General features: G+C 37.7%; 3 protein-coding genes, 2 long non-coding RNA genes and 2 pseudogenes across 5 annotated transcripts; 5 read left to right on the top strand and 2 right to left on the bottom strand.

The window, feature by feature from the left end:
- Window positions 1–239: 239 nt before the first annotated feature.
- Window positions 240–1,330, bottom strand: LOC137833977 (inositol-tetrakisphosphate 1-kinase 1-like; annotated as a pseudogene).
- Window positions 1,331–1,803: 473 nt separating this feature from the next.
- On the top strand, window positions 1,804–4,242 carry LOC137835175 (ribokinase-like; annotated as a pseudogene).
- On the top strand, window positions 3,891–7,572 carry LOC137835174 (uncharacterized). The gene is made up of 2 exons (XM_068643551.1): window positions 3,891–3,998; window positions 5,325–7,572. Exon 2 carries the CDS (start codon window positions 5,408–5,410, stop codon window positions 7,562–7,564), a length of 2,157 nt encoding a protein of 718 aa, XP_068499652.1. The 5' UTR covers window positions 3,891–3,998; window positions 5,325–5,407; the 3' UTR covers window positions 7,565–7,572.
- Window positions 7,573–8,881: 1,309 nt separating this feature from the next.
- Window positions 8,882–9,598, top strand: LOC137833976 (uncharacterized). Its single transcript, XM_068642045.1, has one exon. It carries the CDS (start codon window positions 8,882–8,884, stop codon window positions 9,596–9,598), a length of 717 nt encoding a protein of 238 aa, XP_068498146.1.
- Window positions 9,599–14,585: 4,987 nt separating this feature from the next.
- LOC137835176 (uncharacterized) lies at window positions 14,586–16,700 on the bottom strand. Its single transcript, XR_011085032.1, has 2 exons — window positions 16,321–16,700; window positions 14,586–16,203 (listed from the first exon to the last, which is right to left on the bottom strand). It is a non-coding gene; the product is annotated as an uncharacterized lncRNA (long non-coding RNA).
- Window positions 16,701–18,259: 1,559 nt separating this feature from the next.
- LOC137835173 (ribokinase) lies at window positions 18,260–22,097 on the top strand. The gene is made up of 5 exons (XM_068643549.1): window positions 18,260–19,015; window positions 19,189–19,374; window positions 20,850–21,045; window positions 21,130–21,233; window positions 21,731–22,097. Exons 1-4 carry the CDS (start codon window positions 18,404–18,406, stop codon window positions 21,219–21,221), a joined length of 1,086 nt encoding a protein of 361 aa, XP_068499650.1. The 5' UTR covers window positions 18,260–18,403; the 3' UTR covers window positions 21,222–21,233; window positions 21,731–22,097.
- Window positions 22,098–23,296: 1,199 nt separating this feature from the next.
- On the top strand, window positions 23,297–23,926 carry LOC137833886 (uncharacterized). The gene is made up of 2 exons (XR_011084881.1): window positions 23,297–23,558; window positions 23,652–23,926. It is a non-coding gene; the product is annotated as an uncharacterized lncRNA (long non-coding RNA).
- Window positions 23,927–24,465: the final 539 nt, after the last annotated feature.

Genomic DNA, 24,465 nt, shown 5'->3' with positions numbered 1-24,465 from the left:
GAAGGTGCCCTAGCTCGCGAGGACATGCCACGCGCAAAGACGATCCTGGTCAGCCGGCCGGAACAAATTTTTACATGTAATAGGAATTAAAGTGTACTGTCTTGAAATTAACAATTTAAATTGATTAATTTAAATATAATATTTTAAAAAGAAAACATTAAACAATAATATTTTTGGTGGAAACACCTATGGAATATCTAAATACAGTAGTGGTTTGAGAATTGATAGTTCATTAAGGAATGTGAGAAGGATGTTGAACTAGGAGGATAAACACATTGAATACTAAATACTAGATTTTCATAATTGTAAAGAACTCTCTTTGTCTTCCAGATAAAGAGAAACTTCAATGGCACCCTCATCCCTATCACCACAACCAGTACCGTTCACAATCCTAATTGCATCTTTCAGACACTCCTCACTCTCACCGCTTTGTTGTTTCTTGCACAACCCATCACACAAAAAAGTCAGTAAAACAGGTGTAGAATCCCTAATAACATCAAAATTAAATAGGTTCAGCTTCATCACACGTCTCAACTCCTGAGCTATTCGAGTAAGGAAGCTCAAGGGAGGCATCTCAACATTATCCAAAAGCATCATCTTATAGTACCTATAGTCGATTCTTTCATCCCTTGCCAAATTTGAAACCTATGAAAACACTCATAAATCCTCCAAAACCCTCATCAACTCCTCCTCTCCCACGTCCGACAACTACTTTCGATTCACACACCTCACGCTCTCCCCAACCACTCCTCTCCTTCCGCTTCCAGATCCCCCGGTCGAACAGCTTCGTCTTGTCGTTTATCACAATTTGCTTCGAAATCCTAACACTCCAGGTTTGGTCGTCAATTTTCAAATCCAACACAACCTACAACATCGAAACCCGATTGTGGAGCCTCTCGATTGATTTTGGTGAGTCTAGAACAACGACATTCGAGTAATCTTCCATAAACTCCTTCACCCACACCAGAACCCCTTCCGTGCTTTCTGTTGGCCACCCAGGACCCTCTGTACATGTCGTGGAAACGCACCACGGACTCAAGATCACACCACGAGATACCACCTCACAATCGCAATGAAGGCACAAACCATAGGATCGCACCTCAAAATCCTTCTCACATTGCACCTTAGAATGTCCTTTTTCAGAAACCCTAAATTCGTAACCCCCAATTCAAAATAAAAAAACCCTAACCCTTATTTCAATTTTCACTAAACTAATGTAATCATCCACCTCAGTTGACACGTCACACCTCACAGTAAACCAAATTCCCTTTCTCTCTTTCACATAAGCAGTTCTTGATGTCGTAAGAGGTGATTTAACAGAAAGGACCATTTTGATAGATTTTAATAAACATAGGAACCAAATTGATTTCTTTAAAAACTACTATACTAACTAAATTGACTATTGCGCCTAAATGTTGAGACGAATAAGGTAATTATACCTAAAAAATATCATGAATCAAATTACATTATAAAAAAATGAATTAATTAATCTTATAAATATTTTAAAAATAATACTCACTTATTTATTTTATTCTAGATACTAAACATTTATCTCAATATGTAAATATAAAAATTATTTAATAAAAAAATAAATGTATCACTTACAAATATAACAAACAGTAGTAATAGTTTTTTTTTTATTAAATTTAAATTTCCATTATGACGTTTTGTGAGTATTCTGCAAAAACAAAAACATTTTATCAGTACTGTTGTCTTCTTCTTACATTAATTGTGCATTTGATTGTTTCTGAAGTATATGTAATGAGTAAATTTATTCCCCATCCTAATCGCAAACATTAATTTATTGACAAACCTAATAAATGCAATCACAATTCCTTCAAAAGAATTAGCAAAAAGGCCGTCAAACAGAGTAGATAGTTACGCCCAGAAAATATTAATCACCCATCCAATGATCCAAATTGAAGCAAAGAAGAGCAAAAAATGCGCAGCTTAACAACAACACTTTCAACTCAACACCACGGTTTCCACTACCACACGCAAACCACGTTCCACACTACCCTTATCCCAGTCCAATCTCTCTCCTTCCGCACTCACAATCTCAACTTCCGACTTCTCTGTTTCTCTTCAGACCCCTCGCCGCCACCGCCACCGCCGCCGCTGGTGGTCGTGGGCTCCGCCAACGCTGACATCTGCGTCGAGATCGAACGGCTACCGCGCGCGGGCGAGACTCTCGAGGCCACGTGCTCCTCCAGGCTCAATTACCCAACCTACTTCGTCGGACAGGTCGGGGATGACGCCTACGGGAGCCTCGTCACCGACGCGCTCCGCCGCAGCGAAGTTCTCCTCGACGGTCTCACGGTGGTTCCGTCCGCCACTACGGGTCACGCCGTTGTGATGCTCGAATCCAACGGCCAGAACTCCATCATCTACATTGGCGGTGCTAACTTGAGTTGTTGGCCTAGAATTCTGCCACGTCAGCATTTGGACCTAGTGGCCCAAGCTGGCATCGTTTTATTGCAGAGGGAGATTCCCGATTTTGTAAACGCTCAAGTCGCACAGGTTGGGCCGGGCCGGGCCTTTTATACAACGTTTTTAATTACAAAATTTAATTACTCATTTCCTCTCATAATCGCACGATACATGTATTACACTCACACTCTCTTTCTAATTAGTTAGTGAGATGAATATTTAACTCTGATCGAAGAAAAATACTGATAGTAGTTAAGATTGATTTTATGGTTCGTATTTGCGAGGCATTTTGGATATTGCATTGTGTGATATTATCTTGTAATGCATGAAGGCTGCAAGGAGTGCTGGGGTGCCAGTTGTGTTGGACGCTGGAGGAATGGATGGGCCACTTCCGCCGGAGTTATTGAATTTTGTTGATATTCTGAGTCCTAATGAAACTGAACTTGGTCGCCTTACGGGAATGCCAACGGAAAGTTTTGAAGACATTGCACGGGCTGCTTTGAAATGCCATGAATTAGTAAGTTCAAGTTGGGATTTTAATTGCAATTGCAGTTTTTCAAACTCAATCCTTCGTACCAAGGGAAACTACACACGATTGTAGTCGCAGTCGCACTTTAACTGCGATCATGAATTTTTTTTAGAAACATGGTTGAGAATTACTATTGTTCTGTTCTCAAACCAAAGTATTTGAGTGGTTTGAGTTAGTTTGTTGATGATAAGAAATATATTTTATAAATCTTAATTATTTTTAAAGTTTGAATTTTCCTCTCATAAGCAAATATTTTCTTATTGTTTGTTAATATTTTAGATAATTTTATTAAATCTTTGTATTAATGGTTAATAGGTCTATAACTTACTTTTTAAATAAATTATATTCTCTTATAATAACATATAAGAATAACTAATTAACTGTACAACTATAATAAAGAATGCTAATTTTTCAAATGTGGCCTCTTTTATATAAACTTTTTAATATGCATTTCTAGGTAAATGAATTGAAATCAACTTATGTACTTTAACTTGTATGTCAGCTCTCTTATTTATTTCTCCAAAAGTTGATTTAATATGTGCATTAGTAAAATTAACTTGTTGCAATAGTCTCAAGTGTTCTAGTTCTGTGGTTATTTATCTGGAATTTTCAAGGAGCTGAGCAAGTTGTTGTTATTTGTCTGAAATTTCAGGGAGCTAAGCTAGTTCTTGCGAAACTTGGCCACAAAGGATCTGCCCTTTTTGTAGAAGGCCGAAACCCGATTCAGCAGCCTGCCATACTTTCTAAAACAGTCATTGATACAACTGGTGCCGGTGATACTTTTACTTCTGCTTTTGCTGTAGCTTTAGTTAGGGAAAGTCCCACAGGGAATGCCTCAAATTTGCCGGTTCGTATGGCAAAATACAATTCTTTTTTCTTTGTAGAATTTTCTCTCTGGAATATTATGCTTAACTCTTATGTTCTGCCACAGCTGCTGCAGCTTGTCTTTGTGTTCAAGTGAAGGGAGCTTCACCCAGCATGCCTGATAGGATATCTGTTCTGGATCTTCTCAATTGTCAATGACAATTTTTTGGAAAAGGTCAATCTTCACTGAAACTAGTTTTACATGTGTTTCATTTGTCTGGATTTATTATCTTATTCTGTAGTGAAGAAAAACCATAATTTAGACTTCTAGAGAAAGTTCCTTGTATCCATATCTATATATGCTATTTTTTTGGTGGTCTTCCTTGCTGTTCAGTGTCAATTTTTATGTTCCTGACTGTAATTAAATGATCTTTGTCATTACCTTTTCTCTAATACAATTCAAATGTCCATTTATTAAACCTTTCTCTAATAGTTTGTGAACATATTTGTTTCTACATGCAAAATATATAGTTCTTAAATTGGAAATTATGTTAGTTACTTTTCTATTTTATTAATTACTTTACACAAGAGTATAAATTAGTGAAGATTTTGAAACAGAGTCTCAAAGACTAATAACAATCCACTTTTAGTTGTCAAAGGTCACAATTCGGACTACCTGGAACAAAATACCTATGAATGGCAGAGGAAAAGACTCTGAAAATGGAAACACAATGTTTTTGTGATAGGATGAAACTTAGGACTTCTTAGCAGTTTTTTTTTTATAAAGTTAAGGTATAATTACCTTATTCGTCCCATTTAGGGTCAATATTCAATGTAGTATAGTGGTTTTTAAAAAAAAAAAATCAATTTGGTCCCTATGTTTTTTTCAAATATATCCAAATTGGTCTTTTCTGTTAAGTTTCACCTTACGACGTCAAGTGTTGCTTATATGGCAGAGAGAAGTGAGATTAGGTGTTGTGTGAGGTGTCAAGTGGCGTGGATTCACATATTAGTGAAAAATCAATTGGGGGTTGGGGTTTTTTAAATTGCAACTAGGGTTAGAATTTTTTAATTACAATCAGTGTGGCAAGCAGTGAGTTGTGAGCTGCGATCCCGTGAGGTGCAATTGAGGTTATAATTCAATCCCGTGAGGTGCGATCCCGTGAAGTGCGATTGTGTGGGTCATCGATTGTCTGAGGTGCAACAATTGTGTGAGGTGCAACCATTGTTAAGCGTGGTATAGTTTTGTGTTTGCTCATTTCTAAGGTTAGGACTTTTTCACTTACCCTGTGTTGGTTCAATGATTACGTGGTCTTTAAATGTTGTTTAATCCATTGCCTTATTTTATATATTGTATGTTTTGTTTCTAATTACTTTGAGAGAACATTTACAGAGTAGTTTATGCATTAAGGTCTTACCATGTGCAAAAAAAATTGTGTGTGGTCCAACATTTGGTTTCTGAGATAATTAAATAAGGATTGATTTGTAATTTGTTTGGTATATGTGGTCATATGTATATTTTACAAGGATACCTTTTATAAACTCCATATCATGCCAGAAGGTTCACCACAAAAGGCAGCCCTTTATGAAGACTTAAAGAATGCCAAGCAATCCAATGCTCACTATCTTGAGGTGATAAGGAAGATGGAAGCACGACTCCAAAGTTTGGAGTTAAACCGAGAAGAAATGCATCAAAACCATGAGAGAAGAACTCCTCCTCCTATTCGGCATTCTTCAAGGCACTCCCATTCTTCTTATGGTTATTATGAAGACAATCCAAGGTCAAGACATCATCACCATGAAGAGAGGTGCCAACATGTGGTTGGCCCTTGTTCTCCTAATGTAAAACTTCCTAGTTTTAGTGGTGAAAGTGATCCCAATGTATACTTAGGATGGGAGGCTAAGGTTGACCAAATTTTTAATGTACATGGGGTAAGAGATGAGCATAGGGTTAGATTAGCTTCTTTAGAATTTTTGGACTATGCCATGCAATGGTGGCATCAATATATCATGGACATTGACCTACACAAGAGGCCGCCCGTGGTCTCTTGGAACGATTTGAAAGCATGTTTACGCGCTAGATTCGTACCCCCACACTTTAGGAAAGACCTAATGTTGAAACTCCAACGGTTTCATCAAGGCACGCTAAGTGTGGATGATTACTTTAAACAACTAGACACGCTTTTAATTCGAATTAATATGGATGAGAGTGAGGAAGCTAAGATCGCTAGGTTTGTGAGTGGCCTTCGAAGGGACATTCAAGACGTGGTAGAGTTACAAGAATATTCTTCTTTGGAAAATGTGGTGCACCTTGCTAGTAAAATTGAACATCAACTTGCAAGGAAAAATGCTTTCAAAAATTCTTCTAAGGATAACTACTACCACTCTTCTTGGAAAAATAAAAATAACTCTTTTTCAACTATCCCTTCTAATGACTCTACTTTCAAATCTAGAGAGTCTAAGCCTTCCACTTCCAATTCTAGGCCTAAATCACCACCTAAATCGTCTAGTAAGAAGTGTTTTAAATGCTTAAGCTATGGACATATCGCTTCTAATTGCCCTTCTAAACGAGCTATGTATATGCATGATGGGGTAGATAGTAGTGAGCATGGGTCCGAATCTTCTAGACATTCCTCACCTTCTAGATCCCCAAGTGAGAGTGAAAGTGAAAGCCCACATGAGGGTGACCTATTAGTAATAAGACGCATGCTTGGACAAGTGTTAAAACCTTTTGATGAAACCCAAAGAGAAAATATCTTTCATTCAAGGTGTCTTATTAGTGATAAAATATGCTCTTTAATTGTGGATGGGGGGAGTTGTGCGAATGTGGCAAGCACAAGAGTGGTAGACAAACTTGGATTGCCTACCATCTCTCATGCCAAGCCCTACAAGTTACAATGGTTGAGTGAGGTAGGTGAGATAGTAGTGAACAAACAAGTCCTCATTACATTTTCCATTGGTAAATATAAAGATGAGGTCTTGTGTGATGTTGTTCCAATGGAAGCTACTCATATACTTTTAGGTAGGCCATGGCAATTTGATAGAAAAAAATTTCATGATGGCTTTACCAACAAAATTTCTTTTAACTTCCATGGACACAAAGTCATTCTTAAGTCTCTCTCTCCAAAGGAAGTTCATGAGGACCAAGTTAAAATGAGAGAAAAGAGAGAGAAAGAAAATGATATAAAAAATTCCAAGAGAAGCCTTCTCATGTCCACACAACAAGTTCAAAAGGTAATAGTTACTCACAAGCCTATTTTTTTAGCTATTCCTAGGACTATTAAATGTGAGTCGGCTAAGGATAGTCCCACATGTTTGGACAATTTGGTAAAAGAATATGACGATATGTTTCAAGATCCTCCTAAAGGCTTACCACCTCTAAGAGGGATTGAACACCAAATAGACTTCATGCCTGGGGTTTCTTTACCAAATAGCCCTGCATATAGGACCAATTCCAAAGAAACTAAAAGAGGAAATGAAAAAACAAATGAAGTACATGATCAATCGAGTCATAATACCCTCTCAACTAATTCAATTTTTTTGACTCGTGCTACGCCTATAAGGTATCCTTCTTCTTTGTCTTGTTCATTACCCAAGGTTCCTACTTATACACCATATTGGATAAAGAATGTTAAGGATGATTTTTCATACCTTCTAGTTTTCCAAATAATATCATTTCTAAACAATCTTTTCCAACTTGGGCAATGTATAGGACATCTTTTTCTGCACTCCCAACGTTTCAAAGTGATAAGTCAAGTTTGCCTATTTCTTCTTGTATTCTCTTATCTAATTGCAAATTGACTTTGCTTTATGTAGGAGTCCTGAATTCGTGGACGAATTCTCTCCAACTTGGGGAGTATGATGAGAACCAAAATGGACAAGGGCCAAAGCATTTAAAGTTCTTCTTATTAGTCTTTGCAAAAGATGAGGCCCAAGCCCAAGAAGACCCAAGCCCAAGAAGCCCAAGTCCAAACCATGAGGGGCAAGGCCAAGCATTAAATAAAAGAGCATCATTTGAATGACTCTTGTAGGAGGTGTGGATATTAAATAAATAGGTGTGAATGTATTAGAAAGAGTCACATTGTCCATGTGACTTAGCAGGAGGGTGTAGGTGTAGTTTTTAGGAGGTGTCATAGTAGAAAAAGGTCACACCTCCCATGTGACTTGTTTTTGGTGGGAATTTCAAATGAGTTTCATTTGAATTTTCCCACCCATTTTTCAGCACCTCTTAGGCTATAAATAAGGTGCTTGCCTTTGTAAAATTCAGATTGGAATTTTATAGTAGAGAGACTATACTGAAATTTGGAGAGAAATTGTGAGTCTTGAGTCTTCTTCTTCCTTTGCCTTATCTTGTGAGCTATGGTGAGCTTCAAGTGGCGGCACTCCATCACTTATCTTGGATCAAGGAACCAAGTGGCGTGAAGTGTTCTTCCAATTCTCAAAATCCAGCAAACTCCTTCTATAAGTGTTCTTCCTTCATGTTCTTTCAATTCCATTCGGTAGAATAGCTTTGTTTGTTGTTTCTTTTTATTTGTACCGATTAGATTTCTGTTTCCAACATTGTTTTCTTGTTTCTGTTCGGTGCAGTTTCATTCATTTCCTTTTTCTGTTCGGTTTATCATTTGTGTTCTTCCATTCCTTGTGTTTTGATTCCATTGGACAATATATGGACTTCCATACGAGTCTTGGTTGGTGCTAAGTCTTGGTGAGTTCTTGAATTAGAACATTGATCCAATTCTAAAGTAAAGTGTCATTTATGACCAGCTCAAGTTGCTCCTAATAATGTCAAAGAATCATGTATTCTTGTAGTTACATTCACATCAGCTTGTGATCCACCTTAGTGGGACATTTTGTGAGGGGAGATATGTTGGTGGTGATACATCAACATGGTCACGTGTCTTTGATAAATGGAGTTACTTTGAAATAGTTGGCATTGTAAAAGAGATGGGGTTTTTAATCGTACATGAGATGTGATATTCACGTGGAGGTTGTGAAGGGTTGGAAAATAGATTGCAGCTTCTGGTTGATGATGGTGGTGCAATAGAAATGCTAAAAATTGAAAATACTTATGTTGAAGTTTATTTATTTTTACTGCACGTTGTTTCAAAGGCAGAAGTGATGTTGGTTTTAGGTGATGCTGGTGGTGTGCAAGATGATATTGGTGAGCATGATGGGGTGGAGCCTCATGGTGTGGAAATTGTGGTTGTTGAAGGTGATGTTAAGGATGGTGTGGATTCTCATAATGAAGAGGAGGAAGGTTGTGCTGGTGTGGAACCTAAAGGTGATGTTGAGGATGGCGGTGGTGCCGATTTCGGTGAGCATCATGGTGTGGAAGGTGTGGTTGAGGATGATGATGAGGAGGAGGAAGGTCGTGCTGGTGTGGAACCCGAAAGTGTTGAAGGTCATGTAGAGGATGATGGTGGTGAGGACATTAGTGAGCATCATGGTGTGGAAGGTGTGGTTGAGGGAGATGATGATGAGGAGGAAGGTTGTGCTGGTCTGGAACCCGAAGGTTTTGATGGTCACGTTGAGGATGATGGAGGTGAGGTTGAGAAATATGATGAAGAAAAGGAAGGTCATGGTGGTCAGGGTATTGGTGCGGCTATTCATGAAGACATGGAATGTGATCATGATGGTGGGGATGATTATACAATCAAAGCCAACAAAGAGATGACCAAGGACTCAAATTACCATTCACACTATGAGAAGTCATCTCAACTTTCAAGTGAAGACCCCACCAGAAGGAGAAATGGGCAAATACTAGAATATCAAATGTTCTTCCTACTGGTTTTCTTAAGAATGAAACAAGTTGTAAATAAATTGGGTTCACTTTAAAGGTCCAAATAGCAAGATAGGTTAGAATAGGTGCCTTTAGCATAATAGGGGATGTAATTATCATTTTAACTTGTTTTTGACCTAGTTTATAGAAGAAGTGGCCTAAGGTGTGATTTTAACTTAGTCAAACCCTAAAGGCAACACCCTCACACATTTACCATCCTACCCTTGCTTCTTGTTTTCCAAGGCACCATCTCCTATAAATAGGGTGTCTTCCTCGTATTTTTAGGTTGAATTTTGCAGAAGAAGGAAAACTCTACACATTTTTTGTGAGGATTATTTTCTCTAGCAATAGGTCTTATCTTGAGTGACTTTGAGAGCTCTGAAGTGGTGACCCTCTACACTCATCTTGGGGAAACCATACTCCAAGTGGCATGTTCCTTCTCAATTCACATCATTAGCTTTCTACTTCCATCCTTCTTTTTCATTTCCATTTCGCAACTTTATTCTTGTGTTTCTATACTTGTTATAATTCAATTTTCTTTTGTATTCTTGTGTTGTTCTTTCATTTAGCATTCGATCATGACCATCTTAATTGTTTCCTTTTATGTCTTTCAATTTCGGAATGCATCATCGCTATCACCTTATCTTAATTTTCCTCTTTGCCTTTGGAACTGAACCTTCACACTTATTTAACCACTTGGTTAAGTTCTCCCTAGGTCTCACCATATACTTGTTAAAAATGTCAATCATAAGTAAATTGTCACCTCTAAAATGGAACAATCTAAAATCAACTCACATCATGTGGTTATCAGAGCTTTGGCTTTTTAAGCATATTTGCTTTGAGTTGATTGACACTTTACTTTTCTTGTACCTTTAAATTTTTTCCTTTAAATTCAGCCTTTACTTTCTTGCCTTTTACATTTCGACATTCTTTTTGTTCATTAGCTTTCAATTTGCTTTTGAATGTTATTTTGTGTCCAATTTTTGTTCTTACCTCTTTTTCTTTGAGTCATATGTTCTTAGTGTTTTCAGGAGTCCTTATTTTTCTTCTACTTATTTTGCTTTTAATTGTGAAGGTATAAAAAAAAGCACATAGAAATTTGTTTAAGTGGAAGTAGATTTAGTTCCAAACATAGATTTCAAGTGTTCATTTAATTTGAATCCAAAACTTTTTTGTGACAATTGGAAGTGAATGAAAATATGCATGATAAGAATTATGGACATCTTATTTCCATAAACCAAACACAAGGATAAAACAAAGGGAATTGTGAAACATCTCTAGCAAGACCACCATTTAAAAAAAAAGTGAATTAATTTTGTTTGGCAAATTAATTTCAACATTGTGGAATTTGATCCTTTTGCTTTTACAATTTCTAGCAGGAGTAAAACTTCATTGTTAAAAGTCAAGTAAGTATCTTAGAGTCTTTTTGTGTGTTTTTTCTTGCTTGTCTTTCTTTAATAGTTATGTCATCATCTCTTTTCCCAACTTGGTTTAACTTATTTGTTTTGAGCTTTTCTTGTTTGTCTTTTAAAATTATTTAGTTTTGTTGTGGTTCTTTTGAGATCAAGTGTTAAGGGTTTTTACCTTTTTCATTTGAGAGCTTGAAATCTCAAGATAGACCTTTGTTGAGAGAAAATTCTTTTTTAGTGCTTGGATCTTTTCTCCTCTTTGCTACACAAAGGAGTGACACAAGTGAGGAGAGGGTTATTAACTTTTCTTTCACTAATTATTTGTTCTCCTCATGCAAATTTTATGGCTCATCCAAACCTCAGTCTCCCCAAAAGGTTTTTCTTATGGGTGAGCTTGCAACATCAAAGAGATCCTTAGCCCAAAAAGAGAAAGAAATGCAACAATTGGAGGAGAGACTTCAAAGACTTGAAACGGCACATGAAAGACAACCAAGAGGAAGGAGGTGGGAGCAAAGGAGAGCTTCAAGAAGCTATAGCCATTACGACAGCCATGAAGAAGATGAAGATTGGAGAATTCACCGATATGATGCAAGGCACCATCAACATCATCCTTCTAAAATTTCTTTTCCCTATGTGAAATTTCCTAACTTTAGTGGGAAAAATGAACGCAATATTTACTTAGGATGGGAGGCTAAGGTTGAGCAAATTTTCAATGTATATGTGGTCCAAGAGGACCAAAAGGTAAAGCTAGCCTCCTTAGAATTTTTAGACTATGTCATGCAATAATGGCACCAAGTTGTAATGGACATTGGGCTAAACAAGAGTCAACTGTGGTCTCTTGGTATGATTTGAAAATATGTATGCGCGTGAGGTTTGTTCCTCCTTATTATAGGAATGAACTCTTGTTGAAGCTCCAACGACTTCAATAAGGACCTAGAATTGTAAATGAGTACTTCAAAGATCTTGAAACTACTTTGACTAAAATTGACATGCATGAAAATGAGGAGTCAAAGATAGCTAGATTTGTAAGTGGCTTGAGAAGAGAAATTCACGTTGTGGTAGAATTATATGAGTATTGCTCTTTGGAAAAATTGGTTCACCTAGCCATCAAGGTTGAATCACAATTTTTAAATAAATCTTCTTTCAAAACTACTCATAATGATGACTTATACAAAACATCATGCCTTGGTGAGGTCTTCACTTAATTGATGAGATGACTTCTCATAGTGTGAATGGTAATGTGCATCCTTGGTCATCTCCTTGTTGGCTTGGTTTGTATCATATCCGATCTCAGATTGTAAGAACATTTTGGCGCCCACCGTGGGGTCGAAAGGAAAACCTATTGAAAAACACATGGTAGTGACGAGAAAGTGGCGTTGGCGCTAGTTCACGCTTCCCGGAGATTCTGACACTATTTCCAAAGTCATGTGATGATTGTCAAAACTGATTGCTCGATAAGCAAGGTGCTTAGAAAACTAGAGTTAACAAGGAGAATGATAGCATGGTCAGTAGAATAATTTGAGATTAAGTATGAACCTTGATGACCTATCAAATCCCAAAGTTTAGTGGATTTTATCTCAAAATTGCTAGACAACCAAACAATGGACGAATGGTGGACACTGTATGTTGACTTCGCGACAAAAAAAATGGGAAGCGGAGTCGGGATAGTCCTAGAAGGACCAAGACATATAAGGATTGAGCAGTCCTTACACTTTGAATTCAAAGCCTCAAATAACCAAGCGGAGTGTGAGGCTTTGGTAGTCGGTCTACTATTGGCCAAAGATATGAGAGCGCGAAAGGTGAAGTGTCGAAGCGACTCCCAGATAACGGTTAGCCAACTGAAAGAGGAATACCAAGTGAAGGACCTTTGTAACTTAGATACTTCCACCGAGTATCCGCCCTAATTGTTGATTTTGAAGAAGTCGAAGTACATCACATCAGGAGAGAGGAGAATACTCGGGTCGACGTACTATCTAAACTGGCTAATGTCAAAGGCAAGAAGGGATTAAGCACAATCATACAACAAAGCCTTCCCAGATCGACCATAATAATAGAAGAATGCTTAAACACGGACTCCGCTCCGCAAGACTAGTTAACCACCCTTAAGAAAGTGGTCAAGGACCGAGAGGCCAACAAGGAGATAGCGGATCCCGTGCTACGTCAGAAGGCATCCCGTTTTTTACTAATCGGACAAGATTTGTATAAAAGGGGGTTCTCGAAATCTATACACAAATGTTTAGACAAAACAAAAGTCGATTATGTCATGAACGAGTTGCTTAACAGGGTGTAAGGAGCCCACTCATGAGGGAGAAGTATGGCGAGTCGGGTACTCCGGGCAGGATAATATTGGTCAGAGCTCGGGGCCGATTGTGTCGAGTTCAGTAAGAAGTTTAAAAGTTGCCAAGAAAATGGACCCATCATCCACCTACCTGTGCAACACCTTCAAAAGATCTACTCCCCCTATTCGTTTGCAATGTGGGCAATGGATATCGTCGGTCCTTTTCCCCTAACGTCAAGGCAGAGAAAATTTCTCTTGGTAGTGGTGGATTATTTCACCAAATGGACTGAGGCTGAGCCGGTAGCCCGAATAACAGCTGCACAAGTGAAAGAGTTAGTATGGAAAAATATTATATGTTGCTTTAGCATACCTCATATGATAATCATGGATAACGATCGGCAGTTAACCGACAAAAAGCTGGAGAAATGCTTTGAAGACTTCACTATCAAGCACAGAGTAACGTCAGTTGAGCATCCTCAAATAAATGGGCAGGTCGAGGCCGCCAACAAGCTTATCTTAACCGAATTAAAGAAGAGGCAATGAGATGCTAAGGGATGTTGGGCCGATGAGCTACTGGAGGTGTTGTGGGTGTATCGGTGCACTCCTAATTCCTCTATTGAAGAAACATTGTACAACCTGACATACGACACCGACGCGACGTTGTCAGTTGAGGTAGGGGAACATACTACCCAAAGGAAACTGGTCGACCTGACGGTTAATAAGTAATGCATGAGAACATAATTAAACCTACTACAAGAGCTCCGAGACAAAGCGAAGGTCCAGGAAGAGGTGTGCAAAAGGCGAACAACCCGAAGATACAACTTGAAGACAAAACCCCAAGCCTTCTTACTCAGAGACTTGGTGTGGAGAATGAAAGGTGACGGTCGAAAAGATAAAACTGAAGATAAGTTGGCATCAAACTGGGAAGGCCAATTCTGCGTTATTTCCTGGAGCGTCTTAATGGACAAGCAATACCAACGACATGGAACGTCGATCATCTTAAGTTTTATTTCAATTAAAAGGAAATTGTACACTCTCTTTCCGGTCATGTGTCACCCCAAAAATAGAGCCTAGCTGAAGGTTGTGGCAACATGAATGGAATAAGCTCTTTTTACACGAACCAGATTCTCTCGATTAAGGAAGAATCCTAAAAAATGGATCCCTTTCGACAACAAAAACAAGGAAAATCTGAAAATGGATCCCTTGAAAAAGAAAGTCGGAACGACGAGAAACATGATAGCGATTAAACAAACAAGCACGACAGGAATAATAATCGAAAACAAGTCAATTAAAATAAAAAGTCGAGTAAGTAGAAGTTGCGAATAAATAAAAGGCCGAATAAGTAGACAAGCCACAAACACAACAATATCATACATAATATAACAAAAGTCACTACATAAATTTCCAAAAAGAAATAAAACCGCTAAACGGTGACCAATTATCAAAAAACAAATCGCCCACATTAGCGATATCAAAAAAGGCATGAGCAAATCTCGACCGAATCAAGCATGGCTCGGCCCTGGCCGGCATCATCAGCGGGACCGGAACAGCGGGTTGCCCAGCTCCCCCTATCGGGGATGTTAGTAACAGGCATCAACTCTCCTTTGTAAAAATCTTTATTCACATTGAACTTCCCTTCGGTAAGAGGGATGCCATAGAAGAACACGACATGTTCCAATCCCTTGTTGAAACCAAGCTCGTGTTGATGAAGGACGATGTCCTGGGTGCGCTGAAGGTCCTCACCCAACTTATGCAGAGCCTTCTGCAGTTGATTGACTTTCTCCTTATCGGCCAGGGAAGGTAATGTCATCCTCTCTTGTTCGGCCAACACGACTTTTTCCTTCTCTTCGGCCGATGAGCAACACGCCAACAATGCATCATTTTCCAACTTCATCCGGGCCAACTCAGCAGCAACTGTTGGAATCCAGTGCATATTGAAGAGAGGTAGCAGAATCGGCCATCTGAGCCTTCAGACTGGCTACCTCGGTACCGTCTTGTTCTTTAAGAACTGAGCCCACATGTTTGCCGAGAATAAGGGCACGGACGCTCAGTTTAAGAAATGATGTGGGCCAACCCCGAGGGCGAAGCCGTCATGAACTGCTCTTTCCCAGTCGAGCTAAGAGAAATAGAGACCTTCTCACTAAGGTACATGTCCCGGTTGAGAAATTCCCGCGAAAAGCTGGAGCCGAAATCCACATGGGCTCTTTTGTGAGACTTCCCTGAAGAGGATTTGTCTGAATGACGCCGAGAAGTCTTCTTGTGTTCTCGGCGAACCCTCTTCGAGCTAGGGTCCTTTGGAAGGAGATTCTTAGTGGCGAGAACGATTTGCAAAGAGGTCACCACCTCAACTTGAGTGGTCGGACCCTTCTGATCGCGACTTGCATATGCTTCAATAACTCCTTGTAAAAGAGCTTCCCATCTCCCAGAGTGGCAGCCACCATGATGGATGCAAAGGAAGAAAGTAAAAAAACAAAGTCAAAATGAGTCACAAAAACAAAACATACCTTCAATGTCCTGAAGTCGGGTAGCCGAGAAGAAAACCCTCAGCAACTGCCGAGTAGGGAGTTTCCGGGGGGAGTTTCTCTAAAATAAACAAGGTCTCCAAGTCCTCCTAGGTCAGTGATGACCGTGGCCATACACGAAAGCATGCGGGGTTGCAGATCCAACAAAAACGAAAATGCGGAGTGTTGCCATCATAAAACAAGGGACGACCCCCCTCCCCAATTACAACCTTAAAGAAACTCCCTTTGAAGTTCTTATAGGAAGAAGTAAAGGGGGTTAGCAGGCACGGCCTGTATTGACTTATTAAGGATAACCACCCTACTCGATTAACCGGCATCGTACTGTACATTTGGAGGAAGTCATGAAGAGATGGCTTTACATTAAGAAACAAACAAAGAAGCCGAAAATCTTGGACCTACGCCCAATTATTCGGATGAAGCTGCACGAAGCCACGTTCAAGGCATGCAACACGCTAATGGAAAAGTCACCGAAAGGAAAACGAACGTGAGCGTCGGTTAATAAACAAGAGTAAAAGAAAAAATAATTAGAAGACTCGGGAATCAAACAAACTGAGTTAGAGGGCAGACACCTTTGGAGGGACACAACCCCATCCGGTGCAACCGGGTCCAACATGTCAATACTTGCACTAAAGGACTTCAAAGAGGTCATGGTCCCAAACCGAGAAGAATACCCGAAAACATTTGATTCAACCCACTCGTAGTCAGCAGGTCAATTGAGAGACGAATGTCTTCGGCAACCCCTCCCACACTAGCCTCCCCGCTAATGCGAGAAGACTTGGAGGAGCTCTCAGTACCATCAGAAGCTGTCTTCAAAATATGGAAAACTTCACAAGGCAACATGCTGCCAACGACCCTAGACACTCTTAAGGTGGAACTACCAGAAGAAGACATGGTTACCTCAGCTAGATCGACGATTTATTAGAGAAGGAGAAAGATGGAGACAATGTGCAAAGAGGGGGCCACCATAATGCTATTTATAGACATAGGATTCGCATGGGGACATGAACCGTCGATCAACCCTAACCGTTGGATCAAAAGAAACCAACAATTCAGATCATGCAATTGTTCAAGAAGTAACAGCAACACGCCACTCACACATCAGTCAGCTATAACACGTGAACCAACTTATAGTGACGACAACATGGATTGACACGCAGAAGGCCTGTCGGTCTAACAACCAAGAGACTTTTCGTTTTCAATGAAAAAACTCACGCTTAGAGCCTATGTCCTATTTGGTTACTAACGACCAAAAAGCTGACAAGGTAAATGGTCACACGATCATTCGGCTATTAGAACAAGGAGACAACCTGGTTGGTCAATTAGATTAGCTTGGGAATGATAAGGAGCTAATCGAAATTAGGGAGTTATTGGGCCTGAGCCAACGTCATTAAGAAAGAAAACCCAATAGAAAGTTTTAAATAAAACAGAATTCTCATGGAAAAAGGTAATGACTCTTTTAGTTCTGAACTTATAAACATTCCAATTCCTAGCTAACTTGAGCATTGAAGTGTCTTTACATTTACCCCACTCCTCGAACACTGCTTATGGCTAAAGAAGGAAGATTGGATGGAAGAACGATTGATAGGAGATATCTCAAATTGTAAGAACACCTTTTTCTATTGATATTGATTTTAGCTATGTTTTTTTGGTAAATGTTATAATCACATTTCATCTTAAGATAGTACAATTAACACAAAGAAAGAAAATCAGTGTGAAAAATTATTTCATCTTAAGATAGGACAATTAACACAAAGAAAGAAAAACAGTGTGAAAAATTTGCCCATCATTAGTTTTTATACCTAACTAGTTAAATCAATACATAGACTGTTAAAGTGTAACTGTGAATATTTTTGTAAAATTTATAAATTTTATTGAATTTTATTTTACAAAATTTAATAGAAATTTCATAGAAAAATTTCACAAAATACAAAAAAGAGATTGTAATAGGAAGAGAAAGTATTAATCAAAAGTTTGCATGTTATAAATTTCTCTCACATAAAGAGTTTTAGTTTTAGTTCGTGTAATTAAAAATTACAGCTTTTATACTTAATATGACATTTGTTCTACCTGTTTACTGTTTAGCGATAAATTATTTCAAATGACATTTAGTGACATACAAAATGATGTCATTATATAACATTTTTATTATTTATTTATTATAAAATAAGTATTAATAATAAAATAATCATTTTAAATTTTGGAGGGATGAAAATAAAAATTGTAGGAATTAAAACTAAAATTACATATTACATAAAAAATTAAAAGTAAAATTTTTAAATTTTAAAGAAATAAAATATAAAGAAAACATTTGACAAAATTGAGCAGAAAAAACAAAGCTTATTATAATTAACTAAGTTTATATTAATAAAACTTTTTTTAATGGAGTCTACATCATGATCATAGTTATTAAAAATTATAGTCTTATAAAGGTAAAGAATAATTTATAAATTTAATCCCCGTCCCTGTCCCAATTATTAAAATATTAACAAATCCATAATCCTTTAAGAAATAGCAAAAAGGCATTAGAAAAAAAGTGACATTTTTTCCTAGTAAGTAGCTCCATCTGTTGGACCCTCACTGCACATAGCTACGCCCAGAAGAGATCCGTCGATCCAACGACCAAACGAACCGAATCCAATCCAAAGAACAAGAATGAACAGCTTAACAACAACTTTTTCAATAAACCACTCCTTCTACTCTCACCTCCCAACCACTCTCCACAGTACCGTTACCCCAATCCAATCCCTCTCCTTCCGCACTCTCAATCACAATTTCAGACTCTTATGTTTATCTTCGGACCCCTCGCAGCCACCGCCGATCGTCGTCGTCGGCTCTGCCAACGCCGACATCTACGTCGAGATCGACCGCCTACCACTCGAGGGCGAGACCCTGGCTGCCAAATCCGGCGAGATGCTTGCCGGCGGCAAGGGCGCCAACCAGGCTACGTGCTCCGCCAAGCTCTCCCACCCGACCTACTTTATCGGACAGGTCGGTGATGACGCTTATGGCAGCCTCGTCACTGGCGCGCTTCGCAGTGGCGGTGTGCGCCTCGACAATCTTACGGTGGTTCCGTCCGTGCCCACGGGTCACGCTGTTGTGATGCTCCAGTCCAACGGCCAGAACTCCATCATCATCATTGGGGGTGCTAACTCGAGTGGTTGGCCCAGTGCCCTGCCAGGTCAGCATTTGGACCTCGTGGCCCAAGCGAGCATCGTTTTGTTGCAGAGGGAGATACCCGATTATGTCAACGCTCAAGTCGCGCAGGTTGGGCCGGGCCGGCACAGGCCTTTTTAGCGTAGTTTTCTTAGCAGAATTAGAGTTTTATGTCGTTACATGTTAACAACCTAGAAGCAATGATTTTGTTCTAAGAACAAAAGTAAAATCGCATAAGAAACTTTTCGGTATTGCGACGTGTTATGATCTTGTAATGCATGCAGGCTGCGAGGAATGCTGGTGTGCCTGTTGTGTTGGATGCTGGAGGAATGGATGGACCATTTCCGCCGCAATTATTGAATTTTGTTGATATTTTGAGTCCTAATGAAACTGAACTTGCTCGCATTACAGGAATGCCGACTCAAAGTTTTGAACAGATTGCACAGGCTGCTTTGAAATGCCATGAATTGGTGAGTTCATGTATGGAGTTTGGATATCACATTAATATGATTTGTGCATTTTGCTAATTGAATGCATTTTTGTTGCCTGAGGATTTTTAACGTTTTAAATCTCGATTATAGTTGCAATGACGGCTTTACTTTGATTCCTATTGTTGAGGAAATTTGCAAATAAATGTGGTTGCAATTGCCATTGCTTACTGTATGAGTATCTTGCTTAGAATTTTGACAAATGTGGCTATATATGCAATTGTGGTTTTATTGTGATTCGTTATATTGAAGAAAATTTCTGACATATGAAGTTGCAATTGTGGTTGCGGACTATTTGTTAAAGCACAATTTTCGAATGTAATATTTGAAGATCTGATGTAACTTTGAGATTTTCTGTTACTAATATCATTTGCTTTAGTAGCATTTCAATTTTTTGGCTGCAAAGATGGCATTCACATTGGTTGCAGAAAGAAATGGCCATCATACTGATGTTTATTAGAGAGATATCCTTCTACAGAAAGAAATGGCCTCACATCTGGGTCTTACTGCCTTTTTTTGGTGGCACTATCTAAACAAGGTGTTGAACTGTTACTGCTATAATAGAGGGAAATGGAGCAATTTAGTGGCCAACCGGTGGGTTGGACCGGAAATGAAAATACTTTTACAATGGGTCAAACAATTGCACCCGACCCAGTCCACCATGGGCGTGTTGGACCGAATTGACCCACCTTAAAAAATGGAAAAAAAAAATCACCTAATTGTAAAAATAGTGTTATTCACTATGTATTATGATTTAGGTGAAAACGATGGAATTAAAATCTGGAAAACTTGAAGTTTATCCTGACTGAGGAGTGAGTTGGTGTGATATTTTTAATTCTTTAATTTGTTATGAATTATGTATCATATTAAATCTTTAATTTGTCATTATGAAGTCTGATTTTTCATGTATTATGTTTTGTTAAATATATACAAAAATTTAAAATAGAAATTTTTGTTTCTATTTTAAAAAATAACTGTTTTAAAATTTAGGTGAATAAACTCCTCTAACCCACCAATCCGTAATATACTTACCAGGTTAATATATTTTTTTTATTACATGTTAAGTGACCGAATGAGGCTAATTTGTTTATAATATGAGTGGAAGTGAGCGAAGCTGGCCGTTTTAATCCTCTTGGCATTTACAGCTTGCCTGAGGAAAATAAAGGGGAGGGTATTATGATTTTATATTTGATTTTCTTTTCGTTGAATCCAATAAATGTAAATGCATCATAAGGGAAAGGAAACTACAAGGAAGCAGGATGGCTAATGACCAATAAACTATTGGTTCTGCTTTTTCTTCTATTTCTTCTGTATTGTTACTCAATGGTTGCAGTACATTTGCAGCTGTCAGAGTTATCTTAAAATGTCTTGGTTGATTCCTGAAAGTTGATAGTATGATAGATAAATTTTATTGTCATGAACATTGCAATTCAACGGTTAATTGTCTGACATTTCAGGGAGTTAAACAAATTCTTGTGAAACTTGGGCATAAAGGATCTGCCCTTTTTGTAGAAGGAGAAAAACCGATTCAGCAGCCTGCCATATTCGCTAAAACAGTCGTAGATACAACTGGTGCTGGTGATACTTTTACTGCAGCTTTTGCTGTGGCCTTGGTTGAGGGCAAGTCCAGAAAAGAATGCCTCAGATTTGCTGGTATGTATCGTGTAATGCAATTCTTTCTTCTCTACAGAATCCTCTCTTTGGTTAAACATGGCTAACTATATTGTTCTGCAACAGCCGCTGCAGCTTGTCTTTGTGTTCAAGTGAAGGGAGCCTCTCCCAGCATGCCAGATAGGAAATCTGTTTTGGACATACTTAATCGTCAATGATACTTGCAAAAGGTCAATTTTCACTGAAACACTTTTGCCTTTGTTTCAATTGTTTGGACTTACCGCTTGTTCTAGTGAAGAAAGTCAATAATTTAGACTTCTAGATGAAGTGCCTGGCATCAGTATCTTTATATGCTATTTGTTGCTTTCCTTCTCATTCTGAATCAATTTTCTGATGTTCCTATCTATAATTAGATAGTCTTTGTCATTACAGATTCACCCGTGTCTCTCAACTACATAAATAAATATTGTTTAGTTTCATTAGATGCATTGCTAGTACAACTCGCGTGTCCATTTATTAAAATTTTCTATAGTCTGTCCTATTATTGGTCCTGGTTTGTGGACATATTTGTTTCAACATGCAAATGAGCAGTCAGTGCTTATATAGGAGAATCTTGTAGTTTCTTTCGTATTTTATTATTTTTTTATACAGAAGAACGAATCAATAAAGATTTTGAAAAACAGATCTGGTTTCATTAACTGATAATTGTCTTATCTTTTACTGTCAGTGGTCACAAGATTATCAGGAACAAAATAATGTGTATGGCAGAGGGAAAGACACTTCAAAATGGCAGCAAGAAAAAAAAAGTCCTTTACAGAGCATTTCTGCTAGATGGAATAGTTTGTTGTTTTTGTAATAAGATTAGGCCAATCACTCACCCTTTGACAATGGAAGCAAAATGAAGAGAATAAAAAAAAACACGATGTTTGGCTTAAGAGATAAAAGATCAAAAGAAAATAGGCGATTTCCTCTTTGTTTGGTGAGAAAAGTGGGGAAAAATTAACAAAATGAATTACATATCTATCCTGAAAGATGTTATTCATTCCAGGACTTTTATTAAAAAAAATTATGCCTGAAGGTAATCATTTGTTCAACTGCTCTATACATTGATTTCAGTGGGGAAACTGAATACTTCCTCAAAATTGATATATCTTTTTCATCGACCATGATTTTGACTAGCAGAAAAATCAATTATTGCCCGATATAAGTTGGCTATTTCAAGCCAAATTCTTTTTAAAGGAAACAATGACTTAAAGATAAACAACTTCATTATATCACTGGGGAAATACATTCCAGTTTCTATTTCTATTTGAAGGAGGGGGAGGCAGTGGCCCAAGAAGTGTAACAAATTGAAGAGAGTGGAGATAATGATTCAAATTTCCAGCCACTACCACAATGACACTTCCTTGGACGCACTGTGCACCAAGTGTGAGCTTGTACCGAAGGACAAATAATCCATGGCTTGTCTCTGGATAACATGTATCCGATTACTTTGAATTCAGGCAATGTTCATGAAGGAGACAATGCACACTTATTATATTCTTATCGGTGTTATAATAGTCCTCTCTTATTACCAGGTTATCAACTTAAACCTCAATTTTCTAAGTTGTAAAGGCAATACCGTAGTCGTTCTAAAATGGCAATGCTCATTTACTTGAGATGAACATATGTTTGGAATCAAATTTACCTTGTATGTAGAGGGACCATATTCAAGTGAGATTACAGAAAAGTGTCTTTTTATTTTTATAAATGGGTTGTAAAATATTTTGTTTTTTGCTTTTTTCATAAAGTTTTCTTTAATTTCAGTCGGCGCTAAAATCTCCAATACTAAACATGTTAGTCAAGTTTCAAAAAAGAAAACAAATAATTTTAAACCTCTTTTAACACAAAAAAGGATAGGAAGATAAGTAAGAGATAAGATCAGATATTTGGTAGAGAAAACAAATGTGTAAAGCAATAAAGGTTGATTGCCAGATTACTTTAAGTAGTAATTTAAATTTGAATATATATATATATGTATTAAATATATTAAATATTTATGCCATACCCATGGACACATTATGATAGTGTCCATGCAGGGAGAGTAACTGAAATATTCATACAAAAAAAGTCAAAATAGTAGGATAAGGCATGAAAAACACTTCGAATATTTGTTCAATCACTATCTAAAAAAGAAGAACCTGTATTTGTAGACACTACATATACTATAGTAAACAGATGTTTACTACTCAAACTTTATCCAACGACAGTGTATGTATGGTATATTCTTAATAATGTTTGTGCGGGGTACCCTCACATCATATGAATTTCTCTTTTTGTAAGCCTCAAAACATGTGTTTTCCTTTAAATTCCCATAAGCTAACAAAAGCATGCTAGCTAATCATTTTTCTCTAAAGCTGCATGTTCACCACTTTCATGAAACCAAAAATATGAATCATTCTTCCAGCTTTCTCATAATTTTTCTTCTGCTATCCCAATTCTTCCCATACTCAAGCTCAAGCACAAGAATAATGATTCAACAAGTCACAGAAACAGATCATCATCATCATCACCCAGTAAGTGTATATATAATTTCTTTGATATGATCCACCATCACCTTTTCTTTGTGTAAGCAAGAGAAGATGCTAAGTCATGTTTTCTCATACCAGCCAAGAGGAACTGAGAGGGATCATGTTCAAAGGAAAGCATTGCATGAAGTACACTCAGGGCCTAATCCCATCAGCAATTCCATTCCACAGCAAAAGTTGAAGTCAGATACACAAAAACATTAGGTCTTCTTTTGGATATGTTAATTAGTTTTTCTCTTACTTTAAACTCTATATCTTTCCTTTTCTGTTCTTTCTTCCTTCATCATATTTGGTATACATATTCTGAGTCAACTTATTGAATCATACATAATGAATATAAATTCAGTTTGAAACAAGCATAGTCATCTTCATCAGTTCTTCAATCTCTTGATCCACTTGTTATACTGTTACCCCTCTCCCCCCCACACACATATTTATATATATATATATATATATATATATATATATATATATATTTGCATATAAGTTCAATCATCACTTTCGATTTAGTTTTTGCTACTGTGAATTATTGGGTAAGGAGAGTTTTCATTCAGGTTAAATAGAAGTGAGAGTCATGCTGTTTAATAATTAAAGTTTGAATTCATTTGGAGAATTTGATTTTGATGTTTAAATTATTATTTCTTTTTGGTATTTGAGTTTGACACATGAAACAATAATGTTGGGGGAAAATACTGAGATCTTAGTTTGGTGGGCAAGACAGAAAAATGTAAAGGACTTAATTTATTGGAAGTGCAAGTAGCACTTAGGAAAGAATGATTGATATCTCACTACTCTAATTAGCATAATTATGTCATTAATATACTAATACTATTTATGATTCAAGGTGTCCATTTATATACTTTACTTCACTTCACAAAATTTTGTTGTTGGAGAA

This window comes from Phaseolus vulgaris, chromosome 5 (assembly GCF_000499845.2).
Source record: "Phaseolus vulgaris cultivar G19833 chromosome 5, P. vulgaris v2.0, whole genome shotgun sequence".
NCBI lineage: Eukaryota > Viridiplantae > Streptophyta > Magnoliopsida > Fabales > Fabaceae > Phaseolus > Phaseolus vulgaris.
The sequence above is the reverse complement of the archived record's forward strand: the minus strand, read 5'-3'. Positions and strand labels throughout refer to the sequence as shown.